The following is a 24,764-nucleotide window of genomic DNA, read 5'->3' as shown; positions in this document are numbered from 1 at the left end:
AGGGTGTTCCCTGGCATTTTGTGTTGGTTGTCAGCTCAGTAAAGTGAGCAGCTGAGGTTCATCCAATTCCACTTCTGTCCTTGGCAAGTATGTCCTCTTGTGTCCCAGGCAAGCTTGTGGTTGGAGCCCCCATCAGGTCTGAAAATTGTAGCTATGACTTCAGGGCCTCAGTAGAGTATGCCCTGCTGCAGGGTTTGAAAACCGAAATGTGTTCTTCTTTACTTTGCATGTGAGGGATGCCTGAGACAGGAGTGCCAGCAGTTATTTTACCCTAAACACACACTCACTCTTAACTTTTCTTCTAGCTGAATAGTCCCGACACCAGTAGCCTGTGCACTGTCTAGTGAGCTGGGGAAATAAAGATTCACAATATTCTTATCTGCAAGGAGATACCTGCCTCTTACATCCTCTAGGAAAGACTTAGCGCAGCCTCTGCTCAGCAGAAGGTTTTCTTTCCTGTTAGTGGTTGCAGCTGGGAGAGCCGTGCCTCATCTCTTGCTTGTAATTACATCAGTAGAGTACCTTGGGAGAAGGTTAAATAGTCTTTTGTATATCAAATAAAGCCAGTGAACTTCACTGAAATCATTTAATGAAAACAATCCTGATTATCTGTATATACTGCTATGTGATATTTTAAAAGAACATCTTAAAGGGAAACGTGGAATTGTTTAAGGCCTCTAAAGACTAGAGTGCAGAGGCTATGCAGCAAATGCCTTTATAATCTAGGATCTGAAGTAGGCTTTGAATCCAATTGGGTTTTTTTCACTGTTGTAAAACATGAGAGATTTTGATACGGTAACTCAGATTTGATTCAGAACTTTCTTATTAACCGTTCTTCATGCACATCAAATTTTAGAGACTGAGCTAAAGGGCTCTGCACATCAAGGATGAAACTGACTCAAGGACAGAGCTATTAAGGTGTGTAATAATCAAGAGAGGAGGATTAATTGTCTTTAATTTGGCATAAATCCCAGGGACCATAACTTTGGTTATTAGGAATTCAGGGCCTATTTCCAATTAGTTATACCCAAGCATGCTCGTGTTTCCAACTTTGGGAGTCTAATCTGTGAGCGCATCAGCGCAGCAATTGTTGACATGCTAATAAAGGACAGCTCTGCCTGACCTCTCCGTGTGTGGTCACTGTCAGCCGGTGTTTACCTGGCAGTAAATCAAACCGTGGTATTGCTTTATTGTTTCTGACACCTTGCAGTGAGCAGCTCAGTGCGTGTCAGCTGCTTGGGCAGTCTGTGCAGACAAAATCACCTGGGCTGTGCTGGAGCAGGTCAGAGAGGCTGCTGTGGCTTTTATGTGCATTTTAGTCTTTGAGCTTCCTTCTAAGACATCTGCTCCAGCAAAGACAGGGTGTCTTCCCTTTAAGTGTATGAAATGTAAATAGTGCAATTGTTACTTATACTGGAAAATCTGGTCTAACCTGAGCTGGCTTAAAGACAGAGGTGGCAGCAGTTTCCTGAGTTGGCAACAACAGCAAAAGCACATACTGTGTTGGAGTGGCTCGAAATGCAACACCTTCATGCTGACAACCTGGGAAAGCATGTGGGACTGCTCGGCCATGGCCTGCCAGCCGCTACTGCACGTACCCACGGAGCGGGGTGGAGGTGTCACGTCCCACAGCAGGGCTGGCTGCTTTATATGCACCAGGAAATGGAAAACACAGTAACATCACCAACTTCTGGGGGTTTTAAGGAAAGGTGGGCCTTGAGCCCTGTAGAAGTAACCTCTTGCAAGCCAGGCTGTGTGTATCTTCCATCGAAACACCAAAACAGGGCTGGCAGGAATACTTGCAGCCATGTGTATATGTGGGGGGCAGAAGGAAAGATGGTTCAGAGCAAGGGAGGCAAACCAATTCATGCACTCAATTCCCCTGTAATCGTTTTCTGAGACCTACAGCCTCATGGTGCTTTAGCCCCTGCCTGTCAAATGCTGCCTGCCAGTCAGTCAGGAATGAAACAAAATTCATGCAGGGCAAGAGCATGATGTCCCCTCATAGCTGTTCTCAATTCTGTTTATCCTGAACCTTGACTTTATTTCATGAGAAGGTCCTGGGAAGTCCACAGTGACTACCTTTTTCTTCCCCTTTTCTGTGATTTTTCTGTTTGAAAAAGAAAAAAGAAATAAGGAAACCTCTGCAGTTGCTGTGGAGACTGCTCCTTCCAGCCACTAGTGTGTGGAGCTAGTGCAGGGATCTTCCTAAAGAAACCTGGAATTGCAGTGGAAAAATAGCTGACTGTCTTTAAAACTTCAAGGCCAACTATTCTTCACTTTCAAGAGGGTAAAAATCTTTGTAAGGCTTTCCTTAAGTTAGTTTTCCAGCATAGTGAAGCTGAAGCTTGCCAAATCCAGGTGTCTGTTTAGTATTCTTGGTCTGTATCTGGTAGATGTAATGTTTTGGGGGAAAAGGGAGGGACCATGTTTAAGGAAAACACAACCTTCCACCTGGGAAGGAGTCGTCCCATGCCGCTGAGCTCTGCAGCCCTTCTCGCATCCCAGGGAAGAGGGGTGGGGAAACCCACAATTTTTGTAGTGGTCATTTGATAAAATGAACGTTTGACTAACAGCAAATATGTCTAATGCTAGGGAATGCATTTTACTTGAACAGCAAAGGAATTTCAGGTGATCTCCTGCATTTGGTTTATATTAAGATGAGTACCACAGGAGCCAAGAGGTGCCATTTTTTTTATCCACTTGGCCTTGATGTGGTTTCACTGCCAGCCTTCCATTTATCTGTTGTGTGCTCTTTAATTCATGAGGGCCTGCACTGGGGATTTGTTTAAAGCCTTGGCTGAAATTGTCAGCCACTCCTTTTATTGCACATCTTTCTGTAAAGATAGGTGTTGTGGCAAAGCAGTAAATAGGATATTGAGCCTCTGCAACACTTGCTCTGTGTAGAAAGAAGAGTATGTCCTCTCTTAAACTCTGATCAATTACATCATCCCAGCATTAAAAACCATCACTTGTCTGGCAGTGAGGTCTTACTTGTGTTTGCATATAGCCATTGGCTTGCTACGGGTCTTTTGCTGGGGGCCTTTCTACTTCGTATGGTCTCTGAAAGACTGTTAAGGTAACCAGAGTCTCCATCTAAAGTGATGTTGGAGCCAGTGCAATTAATGGATCTTCTAGAAAGTGATGGCTTAATGTAAGATGTAAAACTTATAGTAAGAGAATATTTCTGTCCCTGACTCCAGTCAAGTCTTGCTGTGTTTCTCCCCTTTATAAAAAGGTTACTTCCCCATCAGGTAAATAAAGTTAGTTACCCAGAATCTCAAGATGATTTCTGTGAGAGTGTTTTAAAACTTCTGAATGGAAAACAGTGATTTGCCATATCACCGATCTGTCTAGAGTTCAAATTAAATTAAAGCCCTTCTTACAGTTCTCAAGGATTTCCATGCCTACAGATCCTCTATGCCCAAGCTGGCTGCAATAGAACAAGTGCATTGAAATTTCACATTTATTGTTTCATTTGAAAATAGAATTTCTCTGAGAAAAGGTATGTGATAAATTTTCAGAGTCACAGAGATACCTGATGTCAATATGTGAATATTTTCTTAAAGGTTATTTTCTTTTTAAATACTATAAATAAATAATGCCTTGGACTATAATTTGTGTTTTACTATATTGGCCTTTACTGGGACTGGTTCTATGTACTAGCTTTGCTAACTTATGAAAAATATTTTTATATGATTTCTGAGCATTTACTCAAAACGCATGTCACAACAATTAAGGAAATGGCAGATGGAGCCACAGGCATGAGAATTTATTGACAGTGGCAGGAAAGGACAGTGCTGGAGAAAAGGCATGGGGTGAGGGAAGAGGCAATATGGGGAGGTGGAGAGAAGAACAGGCTGTTGAGCACCAGGGCTGGTGCTTTTCAGCTTGTGTGCTGCAGAGGAACCTTGTTTTTGTAAGAATTGTGTTTGCCCTCCTTTCCCACACCCACACGCCTTGATTGCTAGCTTTGGGATTCAAACTCTCACAGCATCACAGAGCTACTCCATCCCATAGTTTGGCAATTTTGGAGGTTGCCTTCAAGTTTCAGTTTAGTCTTTGAGATCAGAGAGCAAAGAGGTGTTTTGGGAGGGCATTCTTTGAGGGCAGGGGCAATCTTTGTTTTCCTTTTGAAGCACTGACTGGTTGTGAATGCCAGAAGTAGAATATTTTTGTGCTTTCTCTAATGACTCTCTAGCTTCTCCCGAGTACAACCTTAAGTTTCAATTTTGAAGCTAGTATTTCCAGAATATTTACGGTGTTCTCAAGAGTTTTCACCCTCCCCAAAATCCCCTTGAGATTTTGGGGAGGGTGAAAGACAGACAAGAGGGAGTTCTTTTTCTCTCTCAAGTAATATCACAGTGATTATCCTTAAAAAACCAACAGTCATTGTTCTTCCATGTTGTCTGAATACCTTCCTTTTTCAGTAGCTGAGATGCAAGGAAAGGCAGTGCTTTTTCTTTCCCATGTTGGAATAATTGCTAGGAAAGAAGACTTTTTTAGCAAGGTATTTTGTCAAAACAGAGAACTTTTTCCCACCCGTAATCTTAAAGTTGTTGCTTGAGAGTTGCTGGCCACTGTTGCTTTGACAGGCTCTGATGTTCCCCCACAGGAGGAGAAGCCACTGGATTGGCAATGATGTGGACAAGCTGCAGGAGCTAAATAGAAATCAGATTTTAGGACGATCTAGCACTTTCAGTAAGAGTTAAGTGACCAAAAATCTTGCATTCTGATCTGTGAAGTGGAAATGAATAGATTTAGTATTCCAGCTGAGTGGCAGCAGGAATGCTTCACTTTAATCTGAAACTTGATGTTAGAAAGCGTGGGAGAGCTCTGCTGTCAGATTAACTCAATTCTCATGCATTTTTTCCTGCACTGAGCTGCAACCAAACATACATGGATCAAAAGTCAAATGCTTCATTAATTTAACCACACGTTGGATTTAATGGCATATGGAAATGCATTATTGATTGCACATCTTAAAAATGAAAATCTCTATGCTAATAGCGTATCGCATCAGTGCAGGTGAAGTAATATGGAAAATGTAGGGATTAATAAATGACTTAGAATACAAGAGCTGTTTCCATGCCTTTCTCTGAAAAGACTGAAGTTTTGTTTTGCGTATGTTTTAGTGGGAGTGTGTTTATATATTCTGTCACAAGGAAACGTGCAGTGGCAATAGTTATGTTGTATTTCTCAGTATAAAATATTAAAAAGAAACAATGGTTTGAAAACAGTTTTACAGGCAGTTATGTTCAACAGTTGGTACCAACAAATGGCACAGTCCTGCCTGAAAGCACAGCATGGTCTTCTTTTACTGTTCCTTTACTATGGAGTCTTAATAGCTGGCTGCAAAACCTTTCTGAATTCATTGTGTTTAAAGAACTTTTGTGAGTTTTTTCAATGCATACTTCCAGCTGATGAGGTTTTCTGTAAGTAATAGTTGTTGAAAGAGCCTGGGCTTATTTATCAACTGTTGGATATGACCCGCAAAACTCTATTTTTACCTACTTGAAATTATGCTGTAATTTTTGGGGAGGAAATAAAAAAACTTTGTCGCCAAACAGGGGTTAAAAAAGAGATGCTTGCTCAGGCAGGGGATCTTGCAGATACAATCTGTTTTACTTCTGTGTAAGCTGTTCTTCACCCACATTCTTGACATTTCTTGCTGTAGTTTCTGCTGTGCTGTACTCTCAACCCTTAAATGACTTTCAGTGCCGTACAATTTAAGCCCTTCTTAGTACTTCATTAACACGAGTGACTAGTTTCTCTGGTCTCTCAGGAAAATGCTTGTTTTGATGTGTCTTTGGCTTTGAGTTGTCTGTGCACATTGCTTTATATTAATGGCAGAATAGTGGGCTTGGACTTGGAGCAGGAGGTCTAGGGTGGTCCTCGACTCTTAAGGGGCTTTGTGTCACACTTGCCACCACTCTTGGGAGGCTGTGTCATCAGCTTGGAGAGGCTCTGCCCTATAACACAGAATTTGTTTAGCCTGAACAGATAAACTTCCTAAGTCTTGGAAAAACTTGAGTTTAGGACCAAGACTGCAAATGTGACTGTCATTGGGAGGAAGCCAGAATGGAAAGCAAGAAGTGGTAGCCAGGGTGACTGAAGGATCATGTGATAGTAAGGATTTCGTAAATGCCATCTCAGACTGTTGCAATCTAATCTGATAAAGGTGTAAATAATTGTTTTCTTCCAGGATGGATTGAGGTCTCCTAGCTGACAGCAGACTCCACAGCTAACACATACTGAGCAGTTGTTATTACTTAGGAAGATCCCTAAACTAAGAACTGAAACAATATATTGTAGGTGTAAACCTTTAATTTGCCCAAGTTTGTGACTGAATACTTACTTCTGGTCTGCTTTGAGTCAGCTTCAGCAGCTGTTAGTCATCTTTGTGTTGCCCTCCATCAAGCACAGGTCACAAGCTGTTATCTGTGAAAGAGAGAGAAGACTTGCCTGTTCATTGCTGAAGCTGTAGCTAGACTCAGTCATCTCAGCAGATCTTGCAGTGTTAGTGAAGTTCCTGGATCAGAGGAGTGCAAGGCCATGGTAGTGGAAGTGCAACTTCTTCCCAGAGGGACCTTTCTCACACCTTCCCTTGGGCCGTGCTTAGGGGACGGCTATGCTGGAGAATGACAACTGTTGCAGTCTCCATCAGTGCCTCTAGAGCTGTGGCTCTTTTCTGTGTCCCAGTCTGAATCTAGACTGGATTAGCTACCCCTGAGAAGCTTAGAGGTAGCTTCAGCTGATGTGTGGCTACGTCTGGTGTATCCTGGAGGGCTTTGGTGGTGGCGTGCTGCAGTACTTCTCAAAGGGAAGGAGGGCATATTTGCTAATGGAGGGCTGGCTCTACATCTGTGGCACCACCTTTTGTCCTGACCAGTTACTCAGGGCAGGTCGAGAAGCATCATGAGGCCTGAAGGAAGGTTGTTTGGATGATAACAGTATCTCTAAGGGCCAGGAGAAGCAATTTGTTTCACCCCCTTGGGATGCAGTGCCTCCTCAGGCCTGGGGAACTGAGGTTGTGCCCTGGGTGGGAGGGAGCACTGGGTGCCAGTGCACAGCAAGTGCAGGGTGCTCAGCCCTGAGGAGGTGACATGTTGCTGCACTGACCATGAGTTACCTTATCGCCGCACACGTGGGACCACGGTGAGAACCAACACTGGGACTTGGCAGGAGCACAGGCTGAATCCGTGTCCGAGCCGGCTGGGAGGCGCCGCCGTGTCTTGCTCTTGGGAGCACCCGCCTCTCTGCAAAGCCATCCTGCTCCCCTCTGAGATAAACAGATGCTTGGAAATGGCCAGCTGTGCTACCCAGAAGGTATCGGTGTCTTGTAAATGGTGATAATTGCTGTCCAGCCATGAAAGGACAAAGTTAGCAGCGCCCTTCTGGCGCTTTTGAAGGGTAGCATTGTCTCCATCGGGTGTTTTATGGACTCATAACCTCTAGAATGAGCAGGTCCTGTGAGCTCCCACGCCGTGAGCCCCCCAGGCGGGAATCTGCCTGACAGTTTATCCTCTTCTGCCTTGTCTAGTCTCGTATTTTCTTGAATTTTCCTTACAGTACTTTCTTTGTTTTGTACTGACTCAGATTCTTTTCTTTTGTGAACTGTTTTGCTGCTGCTGCTGCTGTGATCTTTCTAAGAGATAGCAAATACTTTGTTTACTGTAAGCTCTTGTGCAGTAATTCATGTGGTTACACCGTGACACAGAGAAGTCATTCTGGAGCTGGTTTCCACACCCACCCATTCATCTGCGCCCTTCTCCCCATTTTCGGCAGGCGGCTTCAGCGTGTCACGTTGGCGTGATGTCATACAAAACCCAGCAGATTTGTCATTAAAAGCCTTGTCATCAATAGATGACTGTTTGTATTTTCTGCCTGCCTGAAACTGTTTTATACTTGCTAACCCAGTAATTAAGACTTTGCTGCTTTTGAAACAGATTGGTTTCACTGCCCCACCTTTTCCTTAGGCAATTACAAGGTGGTGCCAATGTCGACGGGAATTCATTAGCCTGCATGAGACTTGGCTGAGGCAGTGAGCACGCACGAATGCACTCCTTCTCCCGCCGCTCCCCGCACGCATGGGTGGTAGCCTGACGCCAGGCAGCCTGTAGAGACCACGAATTTGGGTGGTATTTTTGGTGCACCTCTTAGAGGGCTTTTGTAAGAAGGAGGATGCAGGAAGAGAGTGTCGCCTCAAAATGGCTGATAAAATGCTCTTTGTGCAGCTTCAGTTGCACCTGAACAGAGCAGTGTCAGGATTTTCTTATCATGTAAAATGATGCCATTCTTCTGGGCCACTGGATTGCTCGACTGCTTTTGATTGTCTTGCGGTAATTGAATAGCCGCGCTGTGTAACCTGTGCTGAAGGAATTAGGGCTGTTTATTCAGCAAACAGATGTCCTGGATTGTGGTGTGCTTATGATCTTACTGGCTTGCATCTTTCATTAGTTAACATTGCCGACTACCCAGGCTATCTTCCTTGCACTGATAATTTTGCATTTGCTAATGCGTTTCAGTGTCTCAAAGGGAGATTTGGAAGCTTGTAAAATTTGCAAAGTAATTCCATTGATCCATCAAATACGAGTCCAGCAGTACACAAGGGCTACCCCTGCAACATCCTATGTTATATTGCATCAAACCGCTTGCTACCTCTTACAAGGATCAGTTCAGCCCTGGTGACTTGAACTGGGTGAGATCCCAGCCTGCCTCACCAAATGGGTAGGGAACCTGTGAAATAGCTTTTGATACGTGTATCCTGCTCCTGCGCAGTCAAACGCATTTATCAGAAATCTCTCTTGCCCTCAATCCATTTCCTGGCGTGTCCCTAGCTCCGCACACTCCTGAGTGGCTTCAGATAGCTGGCAGAATTGAAAACAAAGCAGCTTTGTGTTTTAATCATCCCTACCAAGCCTCTAAAATTGATGTTGGGCTGGAAGTTCCTCAGCTGACGCAGGCTGGCAGGAGCCTGTGGCCCAGATAAGCTGTTTCCAGCCCTGTGTGGGGATAAGGCCCAATATCTCACTTGAAATGAGTTGAGAACACCTCTTCCAGTGGGGCAGTGGTTTTGATAGATTGTAAGAGATTTAACCTCACAGCTATAGCTGTAATGTATAGAAAAGCTACCTTTTGCTATTTCCAAATTATATTGGGTATCACTTTTTTTCTCTCCCTCAGCAGTCTGAACAATTGGACTCATGATACTAAGCAGGCCTGGCTTTTATAGGAAGAGGAGTATGACAAATAACTCCCATAAATGTGTTTACAGTTTTCACTATCATTTCTAAAATACTGTTTCCTACATTGTTCACAGTAGAAGGGGGAAGGTTTTACAGGTGCCAAGTCATGATATGACCCCCGAAACACAGTTGCGTGGCTGCAAGACCAGTGAGTGGTGTTTGGGGTTTGCGCTCGAGGAACCTGATACCCAACCCCTCCAACTTTTCTGTTCCGTGAGAGATTACAAGTTTTGAGCAAAATCCTGGGGGTAATCCTCCAGGATTCAGCCATCAGCAGCTGTGCTCACCCCAGACTCCTCTGCGGGCCTTTCTGTAAGCAGCTGTTATCCACGTACCGTTCCATGCTGGGCTGATCCATGCTTCTCATAAGACATAAATTGCAATTGCCTCCGTGTCCCTTATCATCACTGGATACTTGGAGTGATGCAGAAAATAAGGACGCCCCAAGGGGTATGTGTCTCATGGCAGCATCCTCAAGAAAGGTAGTTTTCTGGGGAGGTGATGAATGAGCTATGTAATTGCAGCTGCTCTGAAGGAGGTCTCAGCTCCAGTTTGGGGCTGTGGGAAAGGTTTCTTAGCTTAGTTTTTCCCTTAAAGATGGGAAATGTGTGTCACAAAAGAGCTGTAAGAGAAGGAGAGTTAGATTTCTGTCACCTCAGAAAGGAGATTAGCAAAGGGAGCTGTCAAGTGAGCATGAGATACCCTCTGCACATGCTGTCATGCTAGATGCCAGAGGGACATTCCTGGCTCCTTGGTGACTGCTGCTAGCAAGGCCTCAGCCTGGTCATGGATTTTCCGAGTTTCTGTTTCTAATTGTAAAACCCACTCTTTTTTTTTTTCTCTCTCTCACTGCTGCTCCATTTCTCCTGCTTCTCTCTTCTCTTCCTGCTCTCCTGTCACTCCTGCTTCCGCTGCTGTAGTCCATGGAGGGAATTAGAGCTTGCAATGCTAAAAAAAACTCCTGCTTGTGTCTAGATTTTGCTTGCTCTTACCTAATGCCTACCTGAGATACACCCTTTCTGAAAGTATCTGAAACCCAGAAAGAAAAACTGGTTTAGATAGTCTGCACTTGAAAGCAGATTCATAGCCTGTTTTAATGTGTATTAAAAGCACACTAGCTAGCCTTGAATAAAACCAAGTGCTGACAAACTCATTTTGTAGAATAAGGGTATCCACGTATTGGCATGAATAGGAGGAGAGCTATTACTGACGAGCTCCATGTGCAGACAAGTTAGTACAGCTAGCAAAAGCTGAAAGGAGCCGAGGCATGACTGAGCCTCATAATTAGACCTAGATTAGACTTTTGCCAGAGGGGAAGGCAAGGTAAGAACAGCTCTGAACTCCTATCGTCGCCTGTAGTGTTTGAACACAGAGACATCCCTCACTGTCACAGTGAAATCAGCAACACCAAGCCAGGCTGGAAGGAAGCCCTATTATCTCTACAGGAGCATTGCTGACAGGGCAGGTGTGGGCCTGTGCCAGGCTGTGGTGTGACTAGCTCAGGTTTACTCCACAGCCACTCTTCTCCAGGAGGGTTCAGCAGGGCTGCCAGAGCCACACAGTACCAGGGAAGGACGTGCAGTAGTTCAGGTCCCCCATTTCATGGTGGTATGGGCACTGAGGCCCTTGGATGACCTCTGGAGAAAGTGTTTGTCCTCCCCTTGAGCTTGAGCCCCTGGACACTCTGACCTTGGCCCAGTGCAGGTCCCCTGGAGACCTACTCCAGAACTAATAGCAGGCAAACCCCAGCCTCTGGGTGTCTGAGGTGCCGTCAGGGACTGGCTGTCAGATTTCCCTGGCGTCTCATCACACAGTGATGTGACCTGGAACTGCAGCCTCCTGGAAGCACACTGCTGCTCTTAAACACCAGTGTTGCCTCTACGTTTGATTGACAAGGGATCAAAGAAGTCCCAGCTGCCTGTGCGTTTTTGTAGATGCAGGCATGCCAGTGCCGCTTGCTTGAGTTTTGGTGGTGGTGTGGCCACAGCAGATAGGCAGGTTTTAATCTCCAGGCATGCATGGGAACTGGGCTGCGCCAGTACCAGAGCTAGCCCAGGGAGCCTGCTGCGGCTTTGACTACACAGGATGCACTGCTTTTCTACTACTGTCATTTGCCACTATAGTTTTGGGGCTTGTGTGCAGTTAAGAGAGTAAAGACTGTGTGCTGCATAAGCCTCTCGCATGCCTGCCTGTGCCTGTCTGTGTCCAGCTTGGCACGAGGTCTGGGGACTGAGGGCCATCATGTGGTGGTCTCTGTCCAGGTGTTGAGTGCCCAGCATTCTCATCCAGGCTCTGTAATGGCTTGGGCTTGCAGGGGGTGCATGGTATGGGAGCAGCACTGTACGTCTCTTTGCAGTTCAGAAAAGTCTTAATCTAAGATTTCTAGTATGGCAGAGGTGTCTTTGCTGCTGGGTCTTTGTAATCAGCATCTCTCTCTGTTGTACCCAGTGAAGTCCAAGTTAGATTGTTTAATTTCTGCTGGTCTGTAGCTCATCACAAACTGCTAATTTTGATTGAGCAGTCACCTCCAGTGCAGCAAGCTGGTCATGTACCTGTGGATCAGACAATGTGAAGGATTTTCTGATCTCTCTCATTTCTGTGGACAAAGGATCACTGCAGATGGGAAGAGATTTCTTGCACAAATGCTGGTTTCAGATTTGCTTTCAGCTATGTGCTAAACCTCCACACAGACTTTGGATGAAGTGAACTGGGTGATACTTAGCTCAGTGCATTCTTTGTAAAATCTCGAACAAACCAGAAAAGACTGTCAATGGTAATCAAGGTGATTAGATTAGATCACATCAGGATTTCGGCCTCCCCAGAGTTAACATCTGCTTTTAGTACCATAAATAGCAAGGTGCTGCACTTTAGGCAAACTTGGCCTCAATCCAAGGGAATGTCATCATTTACTGCTTTTCCTATGTATCTTCCTTTGCTTTCAGTCTATACCATGGTATACTTGTGTGTGTACCCTTCTTTTGTTTCTTTCCAGCTATGTAGGAGTATGCATTGTGGTTGCTCAGTATTGAGTGCTTCTGTTGCTTGTTACTGAATGCTAGCTCTGGTGTCATTCCAGTTAAGCTCTATGTACCTTTTGTCTTTGAAAATCAATGGAGAGCAAATTAAAAAAGAACTAGTTTTTGTGGTACCTTTCATTTAAAAAAAGAAAAAAAAATTCCATTTATGTTTGCTCATGATGAGAGAGGTTTCTAGGGAGGCCAGTCCGGGAGACCAAGTGTGGTTTGTGCTTTTAATAAGCATCAGGAACCATTTTTTCCGTTAGAAAACCTTGGATGCTTCATAGTCACTCTCATCTAAACAGAAAAACAATATTCCAGGGCATTGCTTTGTTTACAGCAGATGTTGCCTTGTGCTACAGAGTCTTGATTTGCAAACAAGTCAAGGGTCTTGGGAATTCTCCTGAGATCTTAGGGAGAAATAAGTAAGATTAGCCACCACAGGCTGTGTTTGTGCTGCAGGTGTGGCAGTACAGGTAGAAGGAAGCACCTGAGGTGGCCTATTGCTAGTACCTTCCTGTCAGGAGTGAGGGATAGAGAGATGCGTGGTGATAGCAGGAAAAATCAAATTGCAGCAAGTTCAGACTCCTCTGGGACTTGGGAAGATGCTGAGGTCTTGTTTGTTTAAACACTGCAGTGAGCTGGAAGCCTTGCAGAATTGGATTTGCCCAAGAAGAAGGCTTGCTTAAGTTCCCTTAAAACTGGGGAAGAAAGAAACATACTGAAAATAATTGAGTTTCTGGTGCTTTAAAAGCTTGATAATGTTCTTCAAGTTCTTTTTTCTGCGAAAGTATGTCCTTTTGATTGCAGTTCAGGCTTAGCAGAGTACAGTACATCTTGCCACAGAATGAGTAAATGAGCTCTGTTCTGCAGCTGCTATTGAATGACGATGTTGGAGCATGCCTTGGCTTATCAGTGAAGGCTGCCTAATGTATTCCACCCAGCCTACCTGAGCGTGCTCTGCACCAGCAAACCTAATTAACCATTTTCTTACCTGCTGTATGAATGGTTTTAGCAGTTAACAGGGGTATTTCAGTAAGACATGCCAGGGCATGCACTGGCTGTTTCTCACACACCTCTGTTGCTCTCTGCAGCCCAAAAAATGCACCAGGAGCTTGCTATGGCACAGGCTGGCAAGGTGGCTCATGAGCAGAGTGTGGCTCATTAGCTTTACATTCATTAGTTTCTAAAAGCATTCTGAATCAGATTTGGGGACATGAGGAAGAAATTTACAGTCTCTCCTACCAGTGTGACAGAATGTTCCTAGTCAAAAAAAGAGAAAATGGGTCTCTCTGGACCATTCTAAGGGGTTTTATTGTTTAGCTGTTGTTTTTCAAGATGCCTCAAACTATTTGGCTTTGTGTTTGTCTGTTATCTTCAACTCAGTCCTCCCACAAAAAGGCAAATACCTGCTTTTACTGAATTATTAACAACAATAAATGGAGCTTACGTATCAATGAAAATTATGGACGTTTCCCAAGGCAGTTGATTTAAACGGAGTTAAATTTAGTGGAAGCTTCTATTGGTGTAATGAATGCTCATTATAGAGCCTAATGTGCTTTAAGGGCTTGAAAACCTTCTCAGTAGGGAAGTCAGGCTGCTGTTTTCTAGCAGAGGCACAGATGCTGTACCATGACACTGCTGTCGCTACAACCATATCCCATCACTACACCCGAACATTTCTCTTTAACCTTGTGTGTTTTCTCCACTTGCAGAAGACCACCTCCCAGCTGGCTTCCCAACCATTGACATGGGCCCGCAGCTGAAGGTGGTGGAAAAGGCCCGCACAGCCACAATGCTCTGTGCTGCCAGCGGCAATCCTGATCCTGAAATTTCCTGGTTCAAGGACTTCCTGCCTGTCGACACTGCAACTAGCAATGGGCGAATCAAGCAGCTCCGCTCGGGTAAGGTAGCAAAGCAAGTAAGCCTTCCCTGCCTCCTCACTCTTGCTCCCTTTTACTTGCTGCTATGATTTTTTTTCCCCTGAAATGCGATTCTAAACCCAAATGTCAATTTGATTTGAGCTTGTTTCTTTTACAATATGAAAACAGTTTTTGGAGCTGATCCTCTCTGACAGGATATCGTGGCTTGTTAAAAGGACACATTAGAGTGGACATGCTTTTTGGAACATCACCTGGATTCCTTCTTCGGTAGACCGTCTTGACATTGCCCCAAATCTTTGGTAGGCTCAGACATTTCACTACCAACTCAACAGGTCTCAGATATTTTTAATAGGAGCACAGTGCAAATCAGGACAATGAGATACTGGCTGAGATTTTACAATCAGTGGTCAAGTACTACTTCACTCCTTACGTAGACTCTGTGAGACAGTGCTCTGCTTTCTGTTGAGATCTTTATCATTCTTGCTATGTGACACCACAAGAATAAAGAAAAATCCAAGAAGCAGCAATTCTATGGATTTCAAAGGAAGGTGGACACAGTTTTGAAATATACCATTTCTTTTTGATTTTTATGTTTGATAAGCCAAATACTAGCTTTTGAAATACAGACAGTTAGTACTTGTGGGTGGCTAAGAATGCACTCATTTTAGCAAGGAACTCTTGTTTTTCTGCTGCGCTATTCGGTCTCCCAGGACTGTAAGGCCCATTAGAGAATTAAAGAAAATAAAACGTTGCTTTATTCACTGATGAAGTGCAGCTCCCCAGCGTGAATTGCAGTGGCTATTTAACAATGCACAGCAGCACTACACAGCAGCTTTAGTCTGGGGAAAAAAAGCCCACATTACCCTACACAAAGTACAGAAGGGAACAGAGCTGGAACAACTTTTGTCTAGAAAGGTCTCACACTTGAATAAGAGGCAGACTGCCTTGCCTGGCCACGATGTATCTCTGGGCACTCAAAAGTCATTTGTTATGAGTGCTGCTGCCAGGGCAACACCATCTTCCTCCCAGAAAGGTGAACGTCTTGACACATTTCCCCATAGCAGGAGCCCTCTGCATAAATCTGATGATGCTTGGATGATAAGAAGTAGGCTTGTACTTGGGGGAGTGGGTAATGAGACATCACTCTCATCAAAAATAGAACCCAGCCTGACACTCCTGATCCCACCTTGATGTACCAGTGAGCGCTAATTATACTAATGCATTTATAGCTTATGAAATTTCCCAGTGACCTTTAGCTTATCTCCCCCACAACATGGTTTAATCTTGATCTGTTTGTGCTGAAAGAAAATATCACACTTGTTAATTATTCTGAGAAGCTTTAGGAAGCAGCAATAGGAAAGTGCACATGGATGTGTTTCACTTCATAGCTGACTAAATCAGCATCAGAAATTACCATAAATGAGCAGCAAGGCAGCTCCTGATGCACTTGCTGTACGTTCTCCAGCCTCCTTTTCGCAGGCACTTGACTGCCTCTCTACCAGCTGCTTCACAAGTTTAGTGAGAAAGTTTAAAAACAAACTAGTAAACTCTGTCACTGTGTCCAAGTTTTGCTTCCTATTCACTGTTCTTGAGCAACATCTCAATTGAGTATTTCACCTGGGATTCAAACTCTAGAGCTAGCTGCTTGCTAAAGACACAGTAATTACCAAGGGAGGTGTCAAGGGAACCTTTTAGAAATCAATGAGCAGCACACATCCTCAGACTCGCAAAAGAAATTGATTAGCTCTCTGATGTAGTAAGGGAGGTTTCCGCAGTTCAGTGCAAGAGACTTCCAAATATGAGTGAAGTTTTGTTTTCAGGGACCTGGCGATACAATGCCAAGGTTCTAAGGCTCTTTGAACTTGCATGCAGTCAGATCATGTGCCCAAGGGGGCTCTGAACATCTGCTCCACCCTGGCATGAGTAGGGAGCAAGAAGTTTACCACATCTTATGGGCCAGAGATTCAACCACTGCTTGCATTGGTGGCTTTTTCCTATATTTATAGTTGATATAAAGTAGTGCCTGAGTCCCACTGCAGTCACCTTGTGTGAGCAGTGTGATGGGTTGGACAGTCTCTGATCCATTCTGCAAGGTGCTAATTGAGCTCTCCAGCACTACACCATAGTGGGGCAGAATTGTTTTTCAAAGAAAAGAGTATTTAAATAGATACCTCATTATATGGGAGAGTTTAATAGTTTGCAAAGTCTCTGCTCCATTAAGATCATATCTTACAGCCAGCCTGGCATATCTGCATGAATGTGAGTTTATACTATCTCAATCTAAATATACGCTCATTTAATTTCATTTAATTAAAACCCAATAAAAGCTAGACAGATGTAATATAGTTAAAATAGCTACAGCACGGTGTGAGCCCAATATTGCATATATAGAGTGCCCGACCTTCAATGAGTACATAATATATTATTATTCAGATATACTAAATATAGGTCATAAAGGTCAAAGCAGCTTTGGAGTCTGACTTAGAGAGGGCGTTGAGGGATGATTTCATTTCTTCAGGCTCATAGTGTGGAATAAATAGCTAGAGGTAAAGCAGCAGCATGTTTGGGAAAGGTGCTCTCTTCTGACACTCAGTTATGTGGACTGGCAGTGCTCTGGGGGCTTCAGACAGGTCTTTGAACTTGCATGCAGTCAGATCATGTGCCCAAGGGGACTCTGAACATCAATTTCTAGAGGTCTGTTCATCTTTTGTCAAGGTACTAGAGAGTTTGTGGTTTAAGACAACCAAGCCATCATCTTAGGCTCTTTTAACCCCAGAGGACCAGTATCTTTCTCATGAGCAAATACACAGTTTATAAATCTGCCCTGTATCCTACCATCTCTCATTTGCTAATTACATCTGTATGTGCATATATGCATTTTTCTCATTAAACCTTCTGACAGTTAGCATAACTCTTCACACTTAGAGGGCTTTTTTTCCCCTTTCTCCCCAATACATAGTTCTTTCTTCACGAGTAATGCTTAATTCTTTCTTAAGTCTGGCTCTTGGGTAGTTTTGCCAGTATGTGTTGGACTAATTGCTCTAGGGATGAGAACACAAATAAATACAGGTTTTCATCTCCATTATCACAGATCAAGGCAAAAGCAAGGTCTCTGACTCATGCTGGTTGTAGCAAAATTCTTCCTTGCTCATCTTGCTAATACTTCCCACCTCTTGTGGAGAGGCTGCTTTTCTGCAAATGCAGTGACTCAGGACAACTCCCTGTTCTCCACCAGGGTACATAGCTTCAGTCACTGCCTCTCAGTCATTGACACAGGATCTAAGGCCCGCTCTGGGCTGGGAAACCTCCCCAGCATGCTAACTCGTTTAAAACCTGTTTGGCTGAACTGATTTTAAAACTGTCCAGACATTGTAGTATTTCAGGTGATGTACATATTGAGTTCTGGCAGCAAGAGTCAGTGCTACACCTCTAACCATGTTTTAAAATGAGTTGATGATGTGGTGGAAGCTCTCAGTATAGACCAGATTGTGCTGATGCTTCACAGTTCTTCTGTAAAGATTCTTGGATCACAAGCTTCTGAAGACTTCAAAGCAACTCTGATGGTATTCATACTCTCAATGCTCTTGAATGCTTCCAGTGATTTTCATCATTGAAGAATTGCTCTTTTCCTTGCTCTTCAGAAAACTTACGAACAAAATGTCAAATTAGAATAAATAACTACTCTGAATGTTAACATACAGATATCTTTGCCATGTAAGGAAACTCCAGAAATTCCGGGAGCATTGTCATCTTTCACCTAGTAAAGAACTTGGTCTTACAACAATTATCATTCTTTTTTAATCACCACCAATTAACTGAGTTATGGAACCATGCCCTGGACCCCCTAGTGTGGCTTTCAGGCATTTTAACTGCAAGGGCTCTGTAGGTGACTTCAGTCACTCTCTGGAGAAGTGTAGGGGCTTCTAACAAAAAAACAGTGGAAGCCAGCTCACCAGATCATCTGGGCATTTATGCTCTCAGAGTTACCAGCAAGTGTTTTCATTTTAGTGATCCTATAGATAGAAGCACTGCATACTTGGAAACAAAAGGAATACCCAACATACATAGAACAAACTTCCAAAAAGAGGTTGTGTCCATCCCAGTGAAATGGCAGTGATGGTCATATCCTGCTTCACTGGTAATAACCAGCAGTCAGTACCCAGCAGAAGACATTCAGCTCTGGCAAGAAACAGCTTTGAGTCCATACATCAGATGGGCATCGACCTGGGGCATGGTGTGTAAGGACAGCCCAAAAGAATGGGAATTGGGGTATTATCCAAAAGAATCAGGAAGCCCACACAAGAATGGATGCTCTCTCAGACTAGACGAGGGTTAAAGCAATATTGTGGCCAACCAGTTGACAGCTGAAGTTTTACATCCTGGAAGAACCTATACTGCACATCTGGGTCTAGCTGTGTGAGGCACACACAGCAGTGATGAGTTCCACACAGACTCCCTGTTGCAACTGGTGGCAAGTAGCCAGTCTTTTCTGTAGTACTTTCACTTCTGAAAATAGTTTCCCTAAAACTATGTTAGGAAGTAGCCGAAAGCACTGTCGGAGCTCTCTGGGATTCAGTGTTGCACTGTCCTGGTGCCCAGTTGCAGCCAGCAAGAGCCTTGGTTTCCCTGTTTCATGTTGCTTTGGAGTGATTTTTTGGTGGATTAGGTTCCTACAAGAAAGTGGTGTGTTGGTAAGTCTGGGGTGCATTTGTGTCAGCAGAGTGAAGTCCCTTCTTCAACAGAGCCTCTTCTCCACACTGAGAAATACTAATGCAAATAATCTCATGGGGTTTTCCAGTGTATCATCCTATGTTTTGCCTTGTTTTGGGTGCCTGGTTGTGTGCTTCCAGTACACAGGTCAGCATTCCAGTACACAGGTCAGCATTCATTCCTGACTGAAGTGAACGTATGGCGTGTTACTCAGTGTCTGTTATCGTAAAGCGGAAAGCAACTCTCCTTCCTTATGAGGGTTTCAAACCTTTCAAACACAAGGAATTGGGTTTGAAGTTTGATCTTGGGGTGCCCTTTGCATAAAGCAGCCTGGTAATCACAGGGCATAAGTTGGCCTCAGTAACCATTCAAGTGATGGCATCTCCATCGCTTGATGGACACTCTTATGTTGTCACTGTGGCCTAAGTGCTGTGATTTGGGCCTTTTGAGGGGCACCCTGAAAAGACAACAAACAGAGATGTATTGTCATATGATATGAAGGGCAAATGGAAACTTTTATTCCTTCTGGATGAGGAAATTTGGGGTCCAACAGGAAAGCCTTGTGCACTCTCCGTAATGGTGTCCTGTGAGTGAAGAGTGAATGTCTTAACTTTGCAAAGGTGAGAGGGACCCAGAACAAACACTGCACTAAATACAACAAGCTTCTGTGCTGCTCCCACAAGGGTTGGCTTACATTCAGAAGCTGGGAGGATTGGGATTTAACGCTGGAAAAAATGATCTGGTCACACTTACATTTTAGAGAATCTCCTTCAAGTATGCAGTTGCTCCTAGAGCTCTGTGTAGACAACTGCATATTAGAGAAAGGGTTTAGCCTCTACAGGGAGTAGATTTAAAGATTTGCTGCAAATCTTTTCAGTTCTAGGACAGAAAAACAAACCCTATTTCAGCCAGATGAGAGAAAAGGAAGTGCTGTTTTCTGCCCCTTGGGCTTGTGCTCAAAGTCATTGCACCATTCCCGTGGGAAGTGACACACTGTGGTGATGCTTTTCTTAACTCTGAGAATGGGGGGGGGTGGGGGGGTGGCAACAACACAGGAGTGGGGAGGTCCTAGACGAAACAGAACAAAAATATCACTTGGCAAACTTTCCAAAGGGGCAGAGAAATAACCCTGTTTTCCATGGCTGTGATATTCCATACAAGTATCTGAGTATAACTGTTCTGTCAAGGGTAGCGGTAGTTACTAAGATAGATAAATAAGCAGCAGATTTAGTATTGCAAGAGAAAGATTACCCACAACTTCAGTCACTGCAAGATCTTTCCTGATGCTTCAGTCATCTGTGGATAGAAAGCGTCAGAAAATATAACCAGACATAAAGTTAAAATGGGGTAATGTCATCTTGGCAGAGGAAAATGCTAAAATGAGTAGTTTGAATTGCTGCTTCTGCTTAGAGAAAGGGCTCTGCCTAAAGGAAGGGTAGTTAGGAAGGAAAAAGAATAAGTATAAATAATGTAATAACCTTTTAAGAGGCAAGTTAAACATGCTTAAAATATGCCTTCTTTGTATTTACAGAAATTCTTTTCTGTCTTTCTTTCCCATTGGGTGATCATTGTTGTGGATAATGGAATGAGCTGTAAATCTGAGATACACGACACTCTTGTATGCATACTGGTATTTATTAATCAATACACTGAACATGATTTGACACACTGTGTCCTGTTTAACCCTGTTTTTCTGTCTGTTTAAACTCCTCAGTTTTCTTTGGTAAGTGCTTGGTATTCAGATCCTACAAATCTGCATAAAACCAACACATACCATGAACTGCCTACAGATTCGATCTGCATGAATCTCTCCCTTATACTAACAGCCTTCATATGTGCAAAATAAGACCAAGGGGACAAAAGTGGGGATTAGAAGGGTTCCCTGCCAATTTGCCCAGCTGGAGCATCTCCCCTTCAGTCATGCTTTGTTATTGATTGTATGCTGAACTCAAGACACTGACCAGTGGCTCCTCTGCTTACTGAACACATTGACCTCATAAAACAAACCTTTATAGATTGTTGCAACAGGATAACTTAACCTCACTCCCAGAGAAGCCCTCCTTATAAGATACTCTTCATTATAGCATGTAAAATTATCTCCAGTGCCTTATAAAGAGGGTAGGGATTGCCTTCTCCAGCTATCATCCAAATTAGGCAGGAACAACAGAGATCTGGCTAGCGTGCCATTGTTACATTACCAGAAACTACTTCATTTTGAAATATTTCTGTATGTAAAGTTAATTCTGCATGACACCCGCTTCTCTGCCGGAGGGAACCTGATGCAAGGGTTATGTGAATGTGGAGAATGGCTCAAAACTGATTTGCTACACTCTCTCCTTAGTTTAATTTCTTTAAGCAAGCAGATTTTGTCCCACTGGTCATTCTAACCTCAAAGCAAAATTGCACCTAGCGCCCGCTACCATGCGCTTTCCACCCCTCCTGCCCAGCACACTCACGGTCACACAGCCCCCAGGACACTCCCTCCTTGTTCCGTTTGAGGAATGAAGGGGCACTGCACCATCTTCCCAATGTGTCCTCCATCTCAACTGCTTGAACAGTGGTGTGGGTGAATGCAAGTGGTGAGGCCAGCCAGCAACACCACCTTAGCAGCTTAGTTCAGCCCCCGTTCATGAGGGTGGTGGCTTTAGATGCTGCACTCCTGGAAGCGATGAGCTTTACTAACCCCCAGACAGTCACTCTGACTTTATTGCACATCAATTTCTTTTTGTTTATTCCTGTCGCGCTAATACAAATTCTAGCTTTAAAAAAACTTTCTGCTCTTTAGTTATAATTTTCTTCCTTTCCTCTTTGTACTAATGCTTCTCTCTAATCTTATTTGCATTCAAATTACCTCACCAGGTGGTACACCGATCAGAGGTAAGAATGCTGAAATGTGCCTCCAGTTGTCAACGTCACTCCATCTCCTGTCTGCCTTGTCCCTTCTCCTCCGGTGTTTCTCATCTCCAGCTTTTACTCTCAGCCCTAACTCTGCCAGCGCTCTCACTCATCTGCACTCTCCCACTAGTGTGTTTATTTTGGTTGGATTTTAGCGTGATTTCTTGTAGACTCATCCATTGCAATTTTGCACTGTTGAAAGGGGGTTATTCAACGGAAAGTTTGCAAACTGGAAAATGGTCCCTGGCCTCCGCCACAGCAGGGTTGACATCTCCTGCAACTTCTACAAGTCTCTGAACTTCCCACGCAGTTTTGGCCTCTGAGGTTTTGTGTCTAGGGAGTTTTAGATGGATTACTTTGTAAGTGTAAGGAGGTAACATTTTCACAAGAGAACAGTCAAATTCTTCGCTGCTGCTGGACATGAAACTCTAACCAGAAGGAGAGAAATTCTGGAAAGTTTGAGCAAATCTGGCTCTGGGAGAAGGAGCACCTTTGTTTGCGTTCCTCATGTTTGCCTTTCAAGTGTGCCTCTAATGTGGCGGCAGAGTGGAGAACCACTGCCCCAGACCCCCCTTTCCAAGCTGGACATGCTGATGTTGCTTTGCAGCACAAAGATTTGTTTTAAACAGATAAATCAGAAGCACGTCTGGCTGCTTTAAGCCTTCATTAATTAAACCCACCCCTGCTTTGACAGCCCAGTGTGCACAGTCCCTGGCTAGTTTTCACAGCCTGTATGCACCAGTAATGACTTTCCAGTTGGAGTGTTGTCTTTTCTAGCCTAAACACTCAAAGCTGTCTCTTTAGATTAACTTTAGCATGTTAATCAGCGTTACATGCTAAGGCCCTTTTGAATTCTCTTGTGATTTTGGTTACCCCTGTTGACTGACCCCTGGATTTCTCGATAGAATGACTACCACCTACAAATCAACATGATCTCGTTAGTTCAGTTTTCCCCCTTCTCCCTTTTCCCCTCCCCCTTTCCCCTGAATCACTGCTGGAAGTTAATAGTCTGACTCTTTGGAACTGGTTCTGTTGCTGGGGGTTAATGTTTTCAGCTCCTGTTAAGTGATTTTAGACTAAATGTGAATTGCCGTTTGATGCGTATTTGCATTAAGTTGCCTCTGTAGCAAATCTGGGTCAGGGAGAAAAACTGCAAACTTTATTTTGATATGAATGGGCTTATATATCTGTCATTCCTCCCTTTGGAACGGTGGAGATTGACAGCTGTGATGTTACAAGCTCCTTAAACCATTTCCTCATCTCCTATTTCTACTGCAAATCCTAAAATGAAATGACAGATTGAATGCTAACTAGCCGGCACTCTGAGCTCCCAGCCGTGCACGCCAAGCGTGCAGCCATCCCGGGGCCTCACTGCGCGCTCACTGCGTGCCTGCCCTGTCTGATGACATTAATGACTCAGCACCAGAACCACGTGGATGCTCCATACGTCCTGCTTGGGAACCGAACGCATCTCTGTGGAAAGAACCATCCATCTCATAAAACATAAGTTCCCCGCACCCCCACCCCACTTCCCACCCCCGTCTGAGTCCTGATGAGGTATTTTAAGAATGTTCTTGACATTATTTAAAATATATGTGTCCTGTTTGAATGTCAAAGATGACATTTCTGTGAGAGCAAACAGAAGCCACGTGCTGCTCTCTGTCTTCTCCCAGAGGATTTCTGTCAGCCTAATGCCTTTTATTTAAAACGGAGGTCATTGAATTTCTAAAGATAACGACAGATTAGATGAAAGTGCTTTTATGATGGTGAGGTTGTGTCCATGTAGAAGTGACTGTTCTGCCATGTTCTATACCCAGCTGCACTCTTGTTCCTCATTAAGGTAAGTTTGATGCTTTGGAATCCACATTAATTTGGTCTGAAAGGAAGGGTGAACTAATGACTCTTAATGAACCCTTTTGGTAATAATATTTGGGGGGAAGGGGTGGTTTTGGCTTGTTTTAAGTGCTGCTGTGACTGTGTTGCTAGGAGTTGTGTGTCTGGAGTACTTGGGAGGTTTAAGCATTACCTTTGTGCCGGAGCAGCGGAGAACCCACTCACAGGGAGCAGCATGGGGTTAGTGAGAGGATGACCTGAGAAATTCTATCATGCACCCCTCCAAACAGGAGATTTTTCTCTCTAAACACCTTGTTTGACCTTACCCTCACATATTTGATCCTTTCTGTCCAAGACATCTCTGGCTTCCCTGAAATGGGAGGAGCTCCCATCTATAATTCAGAATCTCCATTTGTAGCTTCACTCTTTACCCCTCCAGGGCTGCCCCAGATAGTAATTTAATCTTGAAATCCCTATTTGTTCATCAGAAAGGCATGGAGCTGGCAGATGCCCATCAGATTAGGCAATAGCTAGCTTCTTAAGGTGACCCACAGATAGCATCAGCAAATCCATGTTTAAGCAAGTTCTGCCCCATTCTTATTTTCAAAGTAGAATATAAGATGTTAGTTTCCAGCATTTCTCTGGAATTGGACTCACTCAACCTTTTATGAAACCTGGCTGCATTTTCCTGCCCCGGGCTGCAAGGGAGAGCAGAGCGCAGTTGTGTTTCTGGTGGGTGCTGGACTGAACAGGCATTAGATCGGATTCACATGAGGAGGTAAAGAAATATCACTATCTCAGGCATTATCACTCTCCAGTCAGATTTATTTGTTACTTTTCTGTCACCACAGGAAATATCTGAGGTTCCTATACATAAGAGTATTTCTTCCCTGCAGATGTCAGCGTAGCAGAGGTCTGTCTGAATTAACTTTAGATCAGCTCACTTGGGTGTCAGAAGCTGCCTGTCTGGGAAGCCAGGTAAACACCCGCACCGACTTCTGTATAGCTGCAGCTAAACCTTTTCCAGTCCCGAGTGAACTGATTTAAATATAACTCCAGTATTTCGACACTATCCTGCGAGCTGGAGCATAAAGCTATCCAAAGAGATTAGAGGAAGCTAAAAGAATTTTGTTGTCTCTTCTTGAGCATGTGTTTGTACATTTGATTGCACTTTGTAT

At 43.9% G+C, this 24,764-nt stretch overlaps 1 protein-coding gene across 14 annotated transcripts in view; it reads left to right on the top strand.

The window, feature by feature from the left end:
• Window positions 1–24,764, top strand: part of PTPRF (protein tyrosine phosphatase receptor type F) — a 391,114-nt gene that overhangs the window by 267,512 nt on the left and 98,838 nt on the right. For 7 of the 14 annotated variants that reach the window (XM_074876247.1, XM_074876258.1, XM_074876255.1 and 4 more), the window contains exons 6-7: window positions 13,981–14,169; window positions 21,718–21,735. In XM_074876247.1, the coding sequence (XP_074732348.1) occupies window positions 13,981–14,169; window positions 21,718–21,735 (207 nt within the window). The remainder of the gene's footprint in view (window positions 1–13,980; window positions 14,170–21,717; window positions 21,736–24,764) is intronic. The other 7 variants (XM_074876260.1, XM_074876256.1, XM_074876259.1 and 4 more) reach the window with 1 other exon arrangement.

This window comes from Strix uralensis, chromosome 8 (genome assembly GCF_047716275.1).
Source record: "Strix uralensis isolate ZFMK-TIS-50842 chromosome 8, bStrUra1, whole genome shotgun sequence".
NCBI classification, from domain to species: Eukaryota; Metazoa; Chordata; class Aves; order Strigiformes; family Strigidae; genus Strix; species Strix uralensis.
Note: the sequence above shows the minus strand (reverse complement) of the source record. Positions and strands in the feature narration are given on the sequence as shown.